This window comes from Centropristis striata, chromosome 3 (assembly GCF_030273125.1).
Source record: "Centropristis striata isolate RG_2023a ecotype Rhode Island chromosome 3, C.striata_1.0, whole genome shotgun sequence".
In the NCBI taxonomy this organism is placed as follows: Eukaryota; Metazoa; Chordata; class Actinopteri; order Perciformes; family Serranidae; genus Centropristis; species Centropristis striata.
Genome location: NC_081519.1, coordinates 38625963 through 38641647, shown reverse-complemented (window position 1 = coordinate 38641647; position 15685 = coordinate 38625963). Strand labels below are relative to the sequence as shown.

General features: G+C 38.4%; 1 protein-coding gene across 1 annotated transcript in view; it reads right to left on the bottom strand.

The window, feature by feature from the left end:
• The window catches only part of ppp1r16b (protein phosphatase 1, regulatory subunit 16B), a 124063-nt gene that overhangs the window by 40540 nt on the left and 67838 nt on the right, over positions 1-15685 (bottom strand). The window contains exon 3 of the mRNA XM_059329733.1: positions 6658-6728. Within this exon, the coding sequence (XP_059185716.1) occupies positions 6658-6728 (71 nt within the window). The remainder of the gene's footprint in view (positions 1-6657; positions 6729-15685) is intronic.

The window sequence follows — 15685 nt, the reverse complement described above, 5'->3', positions numbered from 1 at the left end:
CTATCCTGCACTCCTGATGAACTTTATCAAATTTTGCTGTTTCTATGCAACCTTTCTCATGCAATACTTCATTAAAAAAAAATGAGAATGAACACAGCGTTAGTGTCAGGGCATCACACTGTAACAAAATCTCCAGGAAACTAAAGTGACAGCTCCGGGGTTATTACTGGATTTGGGGGGGCTGAGTATAGCTTCTGAAAGTCTGGCAGGTTTTGAGTTTAAGTTCCTCAAAGGCTGAAGTAATGAAGAGCTGAATGACTGATGAAGAGCCCGGGACCACACAGGGAGGCGGCCTTATAACTTCACAGCTTCAAATATCCTGCAGAAGATCATCACAGAACAAGTTAAAAGCCCGCCTCCGTCATCTCTGCACCCGTCTCCGTCATTCTCTGCATAAATATTTGAGTGGCTGAATCACTGAAGTCAAATGTTTTTTAAATGTGACTCCAGCAGCCTGCTGATGTTCTGGGTCATCGTGCACACTCAGACAGCCACACCGGCGGCCCGGAGCAAAACACAAGAACGCAGAGCCAGAGAACAGCGGTGAGTCAACCGAAGATCGGGCAACATGAGGCAGGTGTTGTTGGAAAGCCTCCGCTGGCAAGGAGACCATCTCCCTGCACCTTGAAGGTTGCTCAGACCAGAAATAGCCCTGTGTTAAATAAACAAACTGTAGTGTTACTACCAATAAAGGGGAGGAAATAGAAAGATGGTCAGGTAAGATAGTTTACTCTGTTCTACTTTATGTTGTGTAGCCAGATTTAATCTCACCGAGCCGTGAATCACCAGAGCAAACATGTGACGATCTCCCTCAAACCAAAGCCTTGTTTGATTGGCTCAGAAGGAGGATCTGTGCTGCTGGTTGGAGACAAAGTGCTGCTTTTAAAAGTCGATATCATCGTTGTAACTGCTGTGCTTTGGAGATTAGTTTCACTCCAACCTTCCTGATCACACTTCCAGATATCAGTCATGCTTCTGCTGTATCTGATCTGTGTCGACTTACTGCTAATAATACAATCCAAACATTTCCTGTTGCTTCACATTAAAAGCCGGCCACCAGCAAACCAGCATGGGGCTTTTTTTGAAAGTTATGTTTTCTGCCTTTTTCGGCTTTATTTGAAAGTGGCAGAGACACAGAGTGAAAAGGGGAGATGGAGGGGAAGACCTGCAGAAAAGGGCTCCGAGAAGGATTCACACTGCTTTTATTGAGAAGCAGCCATAGAATATGCATACATGAAAATTGATACAGCATAGCGTCACGATATTTTGCGCGGCAATATTATATCAATTCACGGGCACCAAGTATTAATATTTAGCATTCCAACAGCTGGCGGGCCGTCAGTATTTTCGCTGTTTTTGCCGTAGCGGGGTCTCTTTTAAGAATATACTGGTGATACTGGTATCATATGAAACTAGAAGATCTAAGGAATCTATCGTCTATCTATTGTGTCGGGAAGTTTGCAACTCAATAAAACACTTACTTTTCATAAGGTATGTACACCGTCCAGGACATACACATTGAACATTGATATTCGCTGGAAACTATTCGAATATTATTGGAAAAATCAAACCTTGTAGCGCACTTTAAAACTCCGAAAGATAGGTAGGCTAAATAGACTTACAGATGAGATGAGTCAGGGTGGAAATCCAGAGTGAAGTGGGTTACTGACCAGGTGGAGGCCTGTCACACAATGGGGCGGAAACAATGCTGCAACACGTCCTATGTAAATAATGATATTTTGAAAAATGAATTCAAAAATCTTCAAAATCGAGGATGCACACCTTTGTGCCATGCACAAGCCACATGCGAAATCTTAGGTCAGTCTGACTAACGGTCAGCGAGATATGCCCTCAACACACACACACACACAGACACAAAGACACAGACACACACACACACACACACACACACACACACACACACACACACACACACTTTTTGCTTTCATAGATAGATGTTGGTCAGTCTGTAGGTTTGACTCTCATTGTGGATAAATAAAATAGCTGAAGTGAGATGCAGTTAAATTGCAGTATATTTTATCGCAAATTTCACCATAAAATAGATTTGTTAGCATGTCTGGTCTTCAATAAAGATTGCTCTACACAGCAAGATGTGGACGTAATCTGCAATATAGGTTTGAATATTGCAGGATGTATTAGTTCAAGGAAAGTTGTTCGATCTGAAGAGCTTCTGGCTAAAGGCTAATCAGTGAAATCCCATATCTGTTGGGTCTATTTCTCTGTGGAGAAACTCAGTTTTACAGATTTATTAAATCCACTAATCGATGAGTGAATATTGTAAGTGTTAGTCGGCTAAGAATTTATTTAATTGAGGACAGCCCAACCATACACACATGCATGCCTAACATTGTCCCAGACTTAAATCTCTCCATTTATCCTTCATATCTTCCTAAAGTGATCCAGCCAGCTAACCACAGATAAATATATCTTTCTCTGTCAGAAGCTGCAAAGGTGCCACCATGAAGCATCAACCTGTCACGGACTGACATAGTAAATATTGAAATGTGTGTATAGGTATAGGGGTGTGTGTGTGTGTGTGTGTGTGTGTGTGTGTTCAGGCACATGCAATGCCCCTGCAAGCCATCTATTGATTAATGTCTGCTCTCGCTGAGGTGAGAGCGACCCTAGATAGGTATGACATCTCATTTAGAGAAACATCACCACCACTTCCCTTTATTTATCTCACCCTCTGCCACAGGACGTGACTGTGTTCGTTTTGTGTCTCTGTCTGTATGCTGTTTCCATTTGCCTGTGTGCCTGTGTGAATTGTGGTATTTTGTCAAATTGTAGCAGAAGTGAAAAGGTCTCATCTCGAAGACAGTGTGCAGGGCTGACCCGTCCAAATAGCAGATTATCAGGTTCACACACATTCAAAGCCCAAAGGTCAATCTGATCTCTTGGCAGCCGACGGCCCACAGCTTTTAAAACACCAGCCACACCGGCGGTGACTGATGGACTTCAATTTTCTCTTCCCCTTGTTCATTTTGCTGCCTCCCAGCAGGAGCCAGAGTATTAGGCTTTGAGCAGCCGAGAGGGAAAGCGAGACGACTGTGTGTGCTGAGGCAGAGCGAGGGGAGAGGACATAAACTGCAGCCAGAGAGAAATGAGAGCAGAGGGGCCAGGAAGTATGACAGGCAGAGGAGAGACTGAGGTAGCAAATGAGCAGCACATCCGTCTGAAACGCTGTGAGATGCCGTCCTTTAGGAAGTCAGATGTGTTTTTATTTGACTGTGAACTGTGGCATCAGTAGTTAAGAAAACTGGCTGTTTTATATTGTAAACATTAAGATGATTTCCAGAACTTTATGCAAGTTTAAGGAGAAAATATGCTCTCCAGCTATTGACATTTTAGTGTACAAGGGACAAAAAGAAAGGTTGAGTTATTTTCCTCCAGCCTGAAGATGAAGCATCACAGTCAGAAATTGCAGCAGTTTTGATTGAGAAGAAGTCAAGGATCTGATAAGTGCAGGGCTGGCTTCATAAAAACATGTCATACTACTCTGTAGAGTTGAATTTGCTTTTAGATGAATCTAATAGAAGTACAGACTGACTTATTTGCTCACAATTTTGTGGAGCAAGTAATGAGAAGGGGAAAAAAGGTTTTAAAGACCACAGTAACTTATAAGGAATATACAGCAGTGAAGACGTTTGTCCAAAGAAACGATCCAGAGCCTGACTGATGAGTTAGCAGAAGTGCTGCCAGTCCTGCCACATTAAGAAGACACAGTGTCTCAGCTCTGCTACAGGTCCTCTCTGCACCACAGCTCGTGCCACTCGTGCTTTTTTATGTAATGTTATTGTTGAATTTGCTGAATTTTAACAGTAAAATGTAGAATTCTTCCAGAGGGGAAAAATTACTGCTGGAGTGAACAGAGCTGAGCGGTTTGATGTAGTTGCTCAGTCAGCCATGCTATACAGTTTGAAAAATGTCTCTCTTTTTACCCAGAATTCAAAGCAAATTGGTGCCGTTTCACCTTCTGAATCCCAGAACCCACCAACAGGTTTGAAAAGCATGTTTTCTCTAAAATTACACTGTTTATCGTAGCCAGAAACTGCAGAAATTACATTGAATTTTCAACTTTTGAACTGTTTTGATTGGGTCATGTTACAGTAACCAAAGTGAAGCTTAAAATTGTGATTTTTGATCACAATCACTGTAAAAAAAAATAGTTTGCACAGCCAGATCCTGGAAAAAACATTAAATTCCTCAGACAACTGGGAAGCCATGAATTCCTCACCTGAGACTAACATTCATGTGACAAATATTCAGTGGGAAAAAAAAGAGAGAGGCCAAGAGAGGTTGTGAACAGAGAATGAAAAATGGAAATAGTTCAGGATGTAAAGCATGTGTGGATTTGATTGTTGTAGTTTGTTGTGTTGTTTGTCCTTCAGTCTAAACAAATACACTTTGCACTGAGGTGAAAGGAGATGACTGTAAGTCAGAGTAACAAAGGAAAACTTCTCCAATCAAAATAGCTAATTTGTGATTAAATGAGACATTTAATGATCCACTGTTTACACAGACAACTGAGCAGATCTGAATGAGAAGTGATTTGCACTGTAGCTTTGATTTGCATGAGGTGGAAGCTTTGATTATCACTCCAAACTGTAATGGACCTAATTAACAAGTGAAAATGGGCCTGATCTCCCATTTCCTGCATTAAAATTGAACTAATTTCCCCAATACTGAACTAATTTCCTCACTATTAAAAATCCTTTTCTCAGTGTCAGGAAAAACTCAATGCTCTGTTCTGCACAAGGCGCTTTAATTCATAACGCTGCAAACTAATCACACCAAGAAATGATTTAATTATATTCAAACAAAGACTGAGATGGCAATGGGAAAGTTGGACTTTATTAATAAAAGTTTTAAAAAGGGGGAGAGTCCCAATCTCGTTCTGCTCCACAAGAAGATTTACCAACACGATAAACTCAAGAATACAGTTTGAAAGGGCAAGTCGAGTATCTTTGACAGTATTATTATTTGTCTTCAGTATTTTATTTTATATTAAATTGTAATATTTAACATCGAGCAGTGACAGTCTTAAAGAAGAAATGTGCACAATGATACAAAACATTAGTTGAATCATCATTTTTCTTTTTAAGAGGATTATTGTAAAGCTGAAGATATAAATTATCTAAAAAACAGATGCTGAGCTTTTTTATTCACTTCAGAAACATTTCAGTAAGTCAGTAATTGAGGAAAAAGCCGGAGAGAAATGTTGTAAAAGCAGTTTTTTCATTCTGTCTTCTGGTATTTGGTGCAAGATTTATTAGGCATTTTGTACAGAGAACTTCTAAATGCCATGATCAGCTGCCTAAAGAGAATATAATTTAATTTATATTTACTTTGAGAAATGACAGTTAATTTAAAATGATGCATCATGCACCAGGCTTTCTGAAAATAGCATTGCTTTTATTTCCTTTTGCCTACAAAATAGCAGTTTGTTTGTGGTATTATGCATTTTAACCACTTGGCTACTACAACAGTACTTTAACATTCCTAAAGAAAGTCGGTCTCGCCATCAGGAGCACACTGGAGTTCACTATCTTGCTTTGGGACACTTTGGCATGAGGACAAAAGAAGCCAAACCTGTAGTTAGAGGACAACTCAGTGTTGCCTGCAGACGTCTCACTGCATTTAGATTTTTAACATGCAGCTAGTTAACATCATTTTGTATTTTTAAGTTTGAGATTAGATGTCATCAGTGCCTTTAGGCGTGTTTCCATTAAAGTACATTTTTAAGTGTTGCATTAAAGAAAAAGTGAATTCGGGACCTTTCCATCAACAGATTTAGAACAAATAAACAAAGCTGCATGAACGTACTTTCGTCAGAAGATGGTGGTGTAATGTTTTGCTGTAGGCTAATCTGTCAGTTAACAGTAGAATAAGAAGAGATTGCAAAAGAGAGAAAAAACAACAATGAAAAAGAAGTTGCTAATTGGACAACTTTGGCCAACAACGAGAGGAAATGGAGAAAAGTCTTCTAGAGTTAGATTCAGTTAGCTCAACTTATAATTGTTCTTTCACGTCAGCTCGTCTTGACCGGCAAAGCGAAAACAGCTGTTGAGTGAGTTTAATGTTTCCATCTCCCTTTTAGCACATTAATTATTTTTTGAAAAAGGCAAAACAACACATCAAGCGAGCGTAATTGCTTTTCATTTCTGAAGGTTTTATCAAATTTTGGTGTTTCCATCAAGCTTTTCTCATGCAAATCTTCAAAATGTGCATGGCAATTATTTGATGGAAACACAACTAGAGTTTCAAAGAAATAAAATGTAGCAGCTGTGGTTGCCAGAACTTCACCCTTAAAAAAGACAGTGAGTGGGATTTCTACTGTTAATTTAAATGTGAATATCAGCAAAAACTGTAATTTAGACTGAGTAGTCCCTTTATTTTTAGGGTAATTGTGTCCTTGTGACATTATGGTATTTCTCCTTTAATTCTACATGAAAAAAACTGATGTTGTTTTCTGTTGTTTTCACGTTGTTTTCTACAATTTATAAGTTTTGTACTATTCTACAGTGATATCCAAATTTTAAGCCCCATTTCTAATGTAATTTGACAGTGTTTTACAGATAGAGAAAAAAACAATGTTGGAGAAAGAGAGACATGTAAAGAGAGTAGGACATTTACCTGATGGAGGGCAGTGAGGCCGTCTTCATTGCAGAGATCTGGACTCACATTGTTCTTCAGCAGGTAGCGCACTGGAGGAAAAGAGAGACGGAGAAACACGTGAATAAAACATGGAAGTCTAAAATAAATATTTCAGGTTTTCCTTCAGTTGGCCTAAACGACTGCATTTCCTTTTACACACTGAACCAGACTTAGAGGGCTTACTTCTCTGCATGCTTCACTTGCACTAATGAAACACCAATTTGTGGCTGAGAATGGAAAAATATTGAGTTTGCAGTACCAAGTAGCAGCTTCAGAGACACACATGTTGCACAGTGATGCAATCAATATTTCAGAAAGATTACAATGTTCTGACTGCTGCAGAAACAAAACAACGGATGCAGGATGAGAGCTTGATGAGATTCCTGTTGATTGCTCACACAGCCTGCAGGAGCTCCTTTACTTAACCTTTTGTTACCCAGTGACATCACCAATCAATCCGCAATCCATTAATCCGCATCATCGGGACGCATCCCTGCAGGAACTTCAATCTCTCAAATTATCAGCCCAGCCAGGATGTTACCCAACCGACCTTGGAGATATGGATGAGTGATGGGAGGAGAGGATGATGTAATGATGCTTGGGATTACCCTGTTTGTCTGCCTCATAGTCCCAACAGATAAACTCTCCGCCCGGAACCTAATTCGCACAATATCAGCTTTCACAGTCTGCACACTGGAAAGCTGCCTGACTGCTAACACTGCTCAACCTGCTGGCCTGAGCAGGAAGTGGCCGTGGCACACAGGGCTCCTGTCCATGTCATCATTATCCCTGGTGTTGGCACAGCTGCCAGTTGTCTTTATTTCACAGAGACAAAAACTAAAAAAAAAAAAGGCAAGAGGATAGATCAGAGAGATTTGGGGTGATAATGATCACATCTGTCCCACAATCACACTCACATATACATGAAGTTGATGCAACATGTGGAAAAAGTCCAAATGTACTATTTATCATGGGACTGGGAGCAAATAGAGTGGGAATAATAACAATAACAATCAGTTTTAAATAATACACAGCACCAGTCAAAAGTTTGGACACATCTTCTCATTCAATGGTTTTTCTTTATTTTATTATTTTTAAATTGTGGATTAATACAGACATGAAAACCATGAAAGAACACATATGGAATTATGTAGTGAACTAAAAGTGTTAAACAAACCAGAATATGTTTTATATTTTAGATTCTTTAGATAGACATATTTTGCTTTGATGATCTCAAATCTAAGAATATAAAATATAAAATTTATTCTGGTTTATTAAACGCTTTTTTTTTTTTTTTTACTACATATGTGTAGATGTGTTCCATCATAGGTTTTCATGTCTTTAATATGAATCTACAATGTATAAAACATAATAAAAATAAAGAAAAACCATTGAATGCAAAGGTGCGTCCAAACCTTTGACTGGTACTGTAATAATGTGAAATATAGACTCCAGCCCTCCCAAAGTATCAGAAAGAGTGAATAGGCAGGCATTAGGAAAGTATAGGGACCCCTGGCAATGTGATTTTTATGTTTTTGTGTCCTTCAGTGAACATTTTTTGGGCCTTAACACAGCAAGAGGATGGGACAGGAGTCATTCTTCCAGGACTGAGACTGGACTGGAGCTTTTTTGTGTTTCAGTTCATGTTCAAGTGCTCGCTGCTCCCTCTCTCCCTGCAGGGAGGGACAACGCCCCCCCAGCTCCTGGCGAGACCGTCAACCGGGACGGACTGTCCTCAGTGCCACACATCCACTAAATGGTCTCAGCTGTCTGCAGTGATGTCAGCAACCAACCCGCATGAAAGTCATGCAAGTCAAATCAAAAAACCAAAACATGAACAACCAATTAGTCCACCAACAGAAAAGTTACAGTTTTGATTATAGAGTAGATCCAGTTTAACATTTGCGAGGACTTTCTGCTTTTCTCTGTTTCATCTTTTAAAGGTAATAAGTTTGGGTTTTTGGCTGAAGAAAACAAGACTGAACAAGGGCCATCATGATTTATCCAAAGGCCCTTCAAATGTGTTTTCTGACAATACATAGACCAAATGAAAACATGAAAAAAATTTTCAAGGTGCATTTTGAAGCTTTAGCAGCACTGCACAGCTGTGGTAAATTACATATTCGTATACAAAACATACATTATATTGTTTATTTCACTTGTTATCACATTAAACGGTCAATATGTAATTTTCTGCTACTGGGGTTTTTCAAGTCAAAACAAATTTAAAAAAAGTTCAGCTAGTCATTTTCAGACATTTTAATGTGGATTTTAATTTTTAATTTTTGTGAATTAAATATTATTGTGCTAAAAAACAGCACAAATGATGTTTCATCATAGCATTCTACATAAGAGTGACTAATTAAGACATTAACACATTTGCAACGTTTGTGAGGACTTTCTGCTTTTCTCTGTTTCATCTTTTAAAGGTAATAAGTTTGGCTTTTTGGCTGAAGAAAACAAAACTGAAAAAGGGCCATCATGATTTATCCAAAGGCCCTTCAAATGTGTTTTCTCACATGAACAAATAAAGAAAATAATCATAAGTTGCGGCCCTACTGCGTAGTAAAAGCTGAACTTAATCAAAGCAGCAGCTTCAGTCTTGTTTGTAGCGACACAGGATGCATTCAGGGCACCTGTGTTTTGGCAGCGCTCAGAGCCCAACCCACAAAAGTGCTACAGGTGGCGGTGGCCCGCAGGGCTCCTCTCTACGTCATTATTATCTCTTGTTTTTGGCAGTGCTGCCATCTGCCTTCATTTCACAGACACAAAAAAAACAAACTAGAGTGAGTGGATAAATCAGGTTGTGACGCTGACAGAGATTTGGGATGTTGGGTATCACATCTGTCCCTCAGACTGCCAGAAAAACAATCACACACACACAAAGTAGGTTCAACACAAACACAGGTTGCGTTCAGGCGAAGTATCGAGTGTAGGCTTCCTGCGGATATCAAAACATAAGAAAAAACTCTTCATGCCACCGCAACCTGAGGAGCATTTTCTTATGTTTTAAGTCTGTTTTGTGGCCTGAATGCGTCCTGTGTAGATACAAGCAGGACTGAATCTGCTGCTCTGTGGACATAAAGCTAAAAATGAAACACAGCAGTTTAACAGCTGCTGAATTCACTAAATTAGGAGCACATCTGTTCCATCAGACGTGTTTGAGACTGACAAATGAAAAATACGTGATTTTATAAGCTGGACAGTAAGAGGACACTGACTGTATAGAGTGACAGTAGTGAGTAATCAAACAAAAAAAAAATGCACACCAACGTCACGTATAGTATTACACTACACACCTAATATTTACACTGTAGCCTTTGGTTTTCTCTACACACACGCTAATGCACCTTTTTCAAAATGCACAACATTTTCAGGGTTCCTACATCATTTCCAAAGTCAAATTCAAGCACTTGAAAACATTTTCAAGGTGCATTTTGGAGCTTTAGCAGCACTGCACAGCTGTGGTAAATTACATATTCGTACACAAAACATACATTATATTGTTTATTTCACTTGTTATCACATTAAACGGTCAATATGTAATTTTCTGCTACTGGGGTTTTTCAAGTCAAAACAAATTTTAAAAAAGTTTAGCTAGTCATTTTCAGATATTTTAATGTGGAAATGTTCCATGCCATTTTTGTGAATTAAATGTTATTGTGCTAAAAAACAGCCGAAATTATGTTTCATCATCATTCTGCATAGAGTGACTAATTAAGACATTAACAAAAAAAAATGTATTCACGTAGGAATCCTATTTAACGTATATTTCAAGCAGTTTGAATCCAAAATCCTTCTTTTCCAATTAATATTCAAGATTTTTTAAGGATTTTCAGCACACGAAGGAGCCCTGTAGGAAAACATCAATGGCTGATTAAACAGCAGGTACTCTAAGAGAGGCTGCACCTGACATATTCTTGCAGAAATGTTTCTTAAGAACAGTTCCAGCTTCTAAAGGACGTGGCAGGTAGGTAGACAGGTCAGTATTTATGCACTTAGAGTTTCCTATGAGTGAGAGTTAGATGTTAGTGCTGTTTGAGGATAATGGCCGGTGGTGGTCATTACAGAAACACATTGTACAATCCAGAGAAAGTGGCAGGCAGAGGGAGTGCTTTTTCTCCAGTGGAGTAGATTGATGGAAGTGCAGCCGTCACCAGCCAAACTCCATTATCCCACTTCCTGAATCCTGCAGCTATAGGACCTTAATTAGGCTTCTGATAAGCATCACTGTCAACATCTTACTGTGATGTTCGTCTCAGCCCGAACATTTTCACTTCTACCACGTACACAGGAGCTCAGCAGCAGACACGTCTCCAACATTAACTGCCTTTAAAAAACCAAGGACACCAAACAAAATGATTTGCTGCAGCTGCCCGTTCACTGTTCATGCACTCCTTTAAGAGGAAAGAGAGGAAATATTACAGTGAGTGCTGAGGAAATTGGACCCAAGGTTATAAATATATACACAGCGCAAGCTCGGTGTGACTGCATCCGATAAATGTCACAGACCATTTCTGCTTTCCACTGTGTGTTCAGAGTGCCGTGTTGTACATTAACAGGTGGATTATTAACAACACATCTCAGAGGAGATACACAACAAACATCAGGTTTGCAGCCGACGCGAGCTGCATCGACGGCGATGTTCTTGTAATTACTTCAAGGTGTTTTTGTGTATTTTCAAATCTTCAGGGGACTTTGTAAATGTCATGTTTAGCCGCCTTAAGGAGATTATAATTGGATTTAAATTGGCTTGAAAACTGCATTTAAATAAAACTATTTGGGATGCATCGAGCATAAGGTTTCCCGTAAATAACTGATTTCATTACTTTTATTTCCTTATGCCCAGAGGAGGCCAGAGGAAAGTCACGTTGAGGCTCTCAGTAAGCTGTGGTACATGAATTTATTTGTATTACACGGATACGAAAAGCCTGAATCAGCACACGTATGTCGATTCAGGCACTGCCGTGTGTTTTTTAACTAAAGCCAGCTCCATTAAAATACAAAGTGCATACAAAGTGCATTCAGAAAGTATTCAGACATCTTCACTTTTTTCATATGTTATGTTGCAAAAGAAAAAAACTGAAATATTTTCCTTGAACTCTGACCTCAAGATATCTTAATGAAAATGGTTTCTACCCAACAGTCTCCCCTTCACAGTCAAGCCACTCTATGATAACCCTATGCAGTTTGGGGGAAAATAAAAAAAACATGGAGTAAAATGTATTTTTCCGCTTCTTGTATTTGAATATTTCTGCATACTGGGGTCCTTAAACAGTCTTGCATTAATTGGGTCCAACTGGAGAGCTGAGTGGATTCAATGAGCCACATTTTATTCATTTGTGTGATGATGTTAGTCCCTGTAGCAGCCATAATATTATAGAGGGAGAATTATTTTTAACTGGACCTCACCGTATAAAATGACCTGCTGTGACTTTGAGGATAATCGCAACCTCATGAAACTTTACAACCACAAACTAGAGTCCTAGAGCTTTCAGAGGATGTGTAGATTTAACCTAGGTATATTGACAAAAGTGGGGTTTCTCAGCAGTCTGGAGAACAGAAGTGCTGGTCGTCCAATCGCACATAAATGCAATAAATAGCCAAAGTGTCAACTTTATTAAACCAAGTAACACCATGACATTTTTTACGGTGTTCCTCTAGGTCTCGGTGTAATAATGTTGTATTATGGAGGTATTTTGACCCTTTTTATCATTTCTCAAGTGGTAAAAATTAGTCAAATTTTGCATCAAATCTGTGTAACAAATGGTATCAACCCAAAACTTATGGCACATAACTGAGCATGTGGTTGGCCTTCATAAACTTTGTCTATGATGTTTTAAGCCCTTACAAAATTAAACGTTTAAAACATTTAAATAGGGGCATCACCAAAACACAACTTCTATGTGATGTGTACTCTTGACCTTCTCTCCTCCTAAAGACCCAAAAAAGTCCCCAAAAAGTTAAAAATTGAGATTTTGAGTCCAATACATCTGACACATGCTTATACAAAACTAACCACAAAATGCAATCAAATTCTAGTCTGGAAAACATTACCATCAATAAAGAAATAATTCAATTTTCCAACAGACATCAAATTTCTTTTGCATTCAGCCCGAACAAAACTCTTTATGTGAGCATGACTGAAAACAATCCAGTTTCATGGTAAACAAAACAGTGCAGTGAGAGTAAAACAGAATCAGGATGAGTGACGGACTCTGCACTAGATAAACACTACTCTGTCACTGCTCACTTCCTCTGCAGGAACACCCAGCTATAAATCTCCATGAAACACTGACTGCTGGTACATACTGTACACAGAGCTGTGTGGCAGTACAGGCGACTGTACAGTCAGACATTATTGTTTCCATGTGGGAGCACCTTGTGTATCTGGAGTCAACGTGTTGACCTTCCACACAGACACATCTCACAATGCTTGCATCTTGAAAAGTAATCAGAAGGTGACAGTTGTGTGTAATGGTGTCTGTCGGAGCAAGAAGAGTCAACTCGCTCTGTGTGCTCTTCAGGCAGAAAATTATACATTCAAGAAACAAATATGAGCTGGAAACCAGAGTGAGATTAAGTGATGCACAATCACCATTTCACCACTAAAACAGCTTGATATGTGATTGGTGTTTAGGCAAGCAAGCACCAAAATATATGCATTGGTGCAGAATTGGTTTCCCTGTAGGAGAGAGAGAGCGAGCACTGATGCATTAGAGGAGATGAAATAGATTTGTGTTATAATGTGTGATGTATCTGCAGATGAGTGTGATGTGAAGAGCGAGACACAGAGTCGTGCAGACGGCTGGAGGAGAAAGACAGAGAGATGACTCTTTTATGAACATTTCTGTTGCTCCATTTACTTTCTTTTAATGCATATTTTATGCCTTGTTTTGTTGTTTGTTTGTTTCATGTCTGGGTGGAATATTTGGTTGGGGTTTTTTTTGTATTACATTTTTGGTCTGTCTCAATCAATTTGTGGAGACAACGTCCAATAAAGTGCTTATGAATTTCAAATAGTCAACCTTTTATGCAATATACTGCAGTTACTACATGAAGGTTGCATGTGTTTGCATTGTTTATCACCGTACAGGATCTCCATTTACACATATTCTATTACAGTGGCAGCTCTCTATGGTGATTCTAGTTAGGGATGGGAATAATTAATCGATGATCGATTAATGGTTGTTAAGAATTTGGTCGATCACGTGTATTTTGTGTATTTTTTAGTTTTCATTTTATCTATGACTGTGTATCAGAACTCACTGAACTTAAGTTTGCAAACTTAAAGTTGCAATATCAATTATAAAACACACAAAAATACAAGTATTAATTTGAGCAAAACTAGCTTACTGTATCAAACCTTGCTAGCATAAATTACTGAGTTTAATTTTATCCAAAACTTATGTAAACACAAAATATATTTAAATATGCAAGATTACTGTGTGAACTAATGTCATGCCTCTTCGGGGGCTAAAACATAAAACATTGACGTTATCTTTCCAGTTTAATCTCACTTGAGTTAGTTTTACAATCGACAGGAAGTCTCTTTTCGTCTTTTCAAAATAAAAGTGTCCATTATCAACACAGGCTTTTGCATAGTACTGTATATCTATATATACTTTTTTTTTATTATTATTATTTTTTTATTATTATTATTTTGCCATTGTATGCATGTTTTTATACACACTAGAGTATGTATGAAAACTTAATTAATTAATTATTAATCTTTAACGTCACAGATGCTCGAGTTGACAGGTTTTGTTCCAAACGCCCATCCCTAGCTCTGGTGGCTTCACAGCTGCATGTTTTTTCCTTCGTTACCATTCTTTATTCCTGTGTGTTTCTGTGTTTTAAGTATGTGTTGTTTAAGCTACTGGATGCCTGAACTTCCCTCAGGATCAATACAGCATCTGTTCATCTGTCTGAATGTGACAGCGTGAGAGTGTCTGTGCAATGAGAGCGGCCTCCTCCATCATGTCATGCATCGATGCACACAGCGACGCATACAAATGCATCAATTCTGAGGCAAATTCAGAATCAATTTCTCTCTGCTGAAAAACGTCAAATGTTCTCTATTGTCTCTTATGGTTTCAAAATGGGAACAGAAAAGCAGAAATTGTGACAAACTACACATCTGCTCTCTTCAGATAATAACAGTTCATGTAGTGACTTGCTTTTCATGTAGGAATATAAAATGCATTTTTAAGTTATATTTTGTGGTTGTCAAATAAAAAACAAACAAGATGTTTGATCTTAAAAACCTCCCAAGGTAAACCTCTAACATGGGATTTGTCACAAACACAAACACAAACACTACCCTCCCTGCTCAAAGACTGGTGGCTGAAACATTCGATGTTTTAAAATTAACAGAAAAACCCAAAAAGCCATAATAACAACAGAACAAAAACAACAACAAACAAACCCCCTTTTAGAAGCATTAACTAATTAACACACTGTAATTACCAGATAACTTTCTGGACACATTAACAACCACATGGGAGAGACACAATCATGTTAAAAACCTCATAAATGGGACTTTAGCTCTGTGATTACAATTATAAACACTGTTTAAAACTGTCAACTAGCAGAATGTATCGGCTATAAAAAGAGATCTGGAGTTAGCACATGAATTAACAAAACAACATGCTGTAAATAATCTGTCAATCAATATTATCATGTAGAGATAATGTAGTTTAGTGTGTGAGAAGACAAAGGACTCTGAGGAATATGTCAGTAGATGCTAATAGTTTGTCATTAAGTATTGGATGATTGATGTTCTGACCTGATAATACTGTTAGAAAAAAAGTCAGGGGATCAACAAAAACAATACAAAACACCCTGATTTGAAACAAATTAAGGTAAGGAAACCAAAGACACGGTAATATGTCATTATCGTCAAAATGATATATGTCATATTCCATATGCTTTGTAAATATATATATGGATATAGATATTTATTTATTAGATATAAATTTGGGATTTTCGCTGCCTGTACACAGGA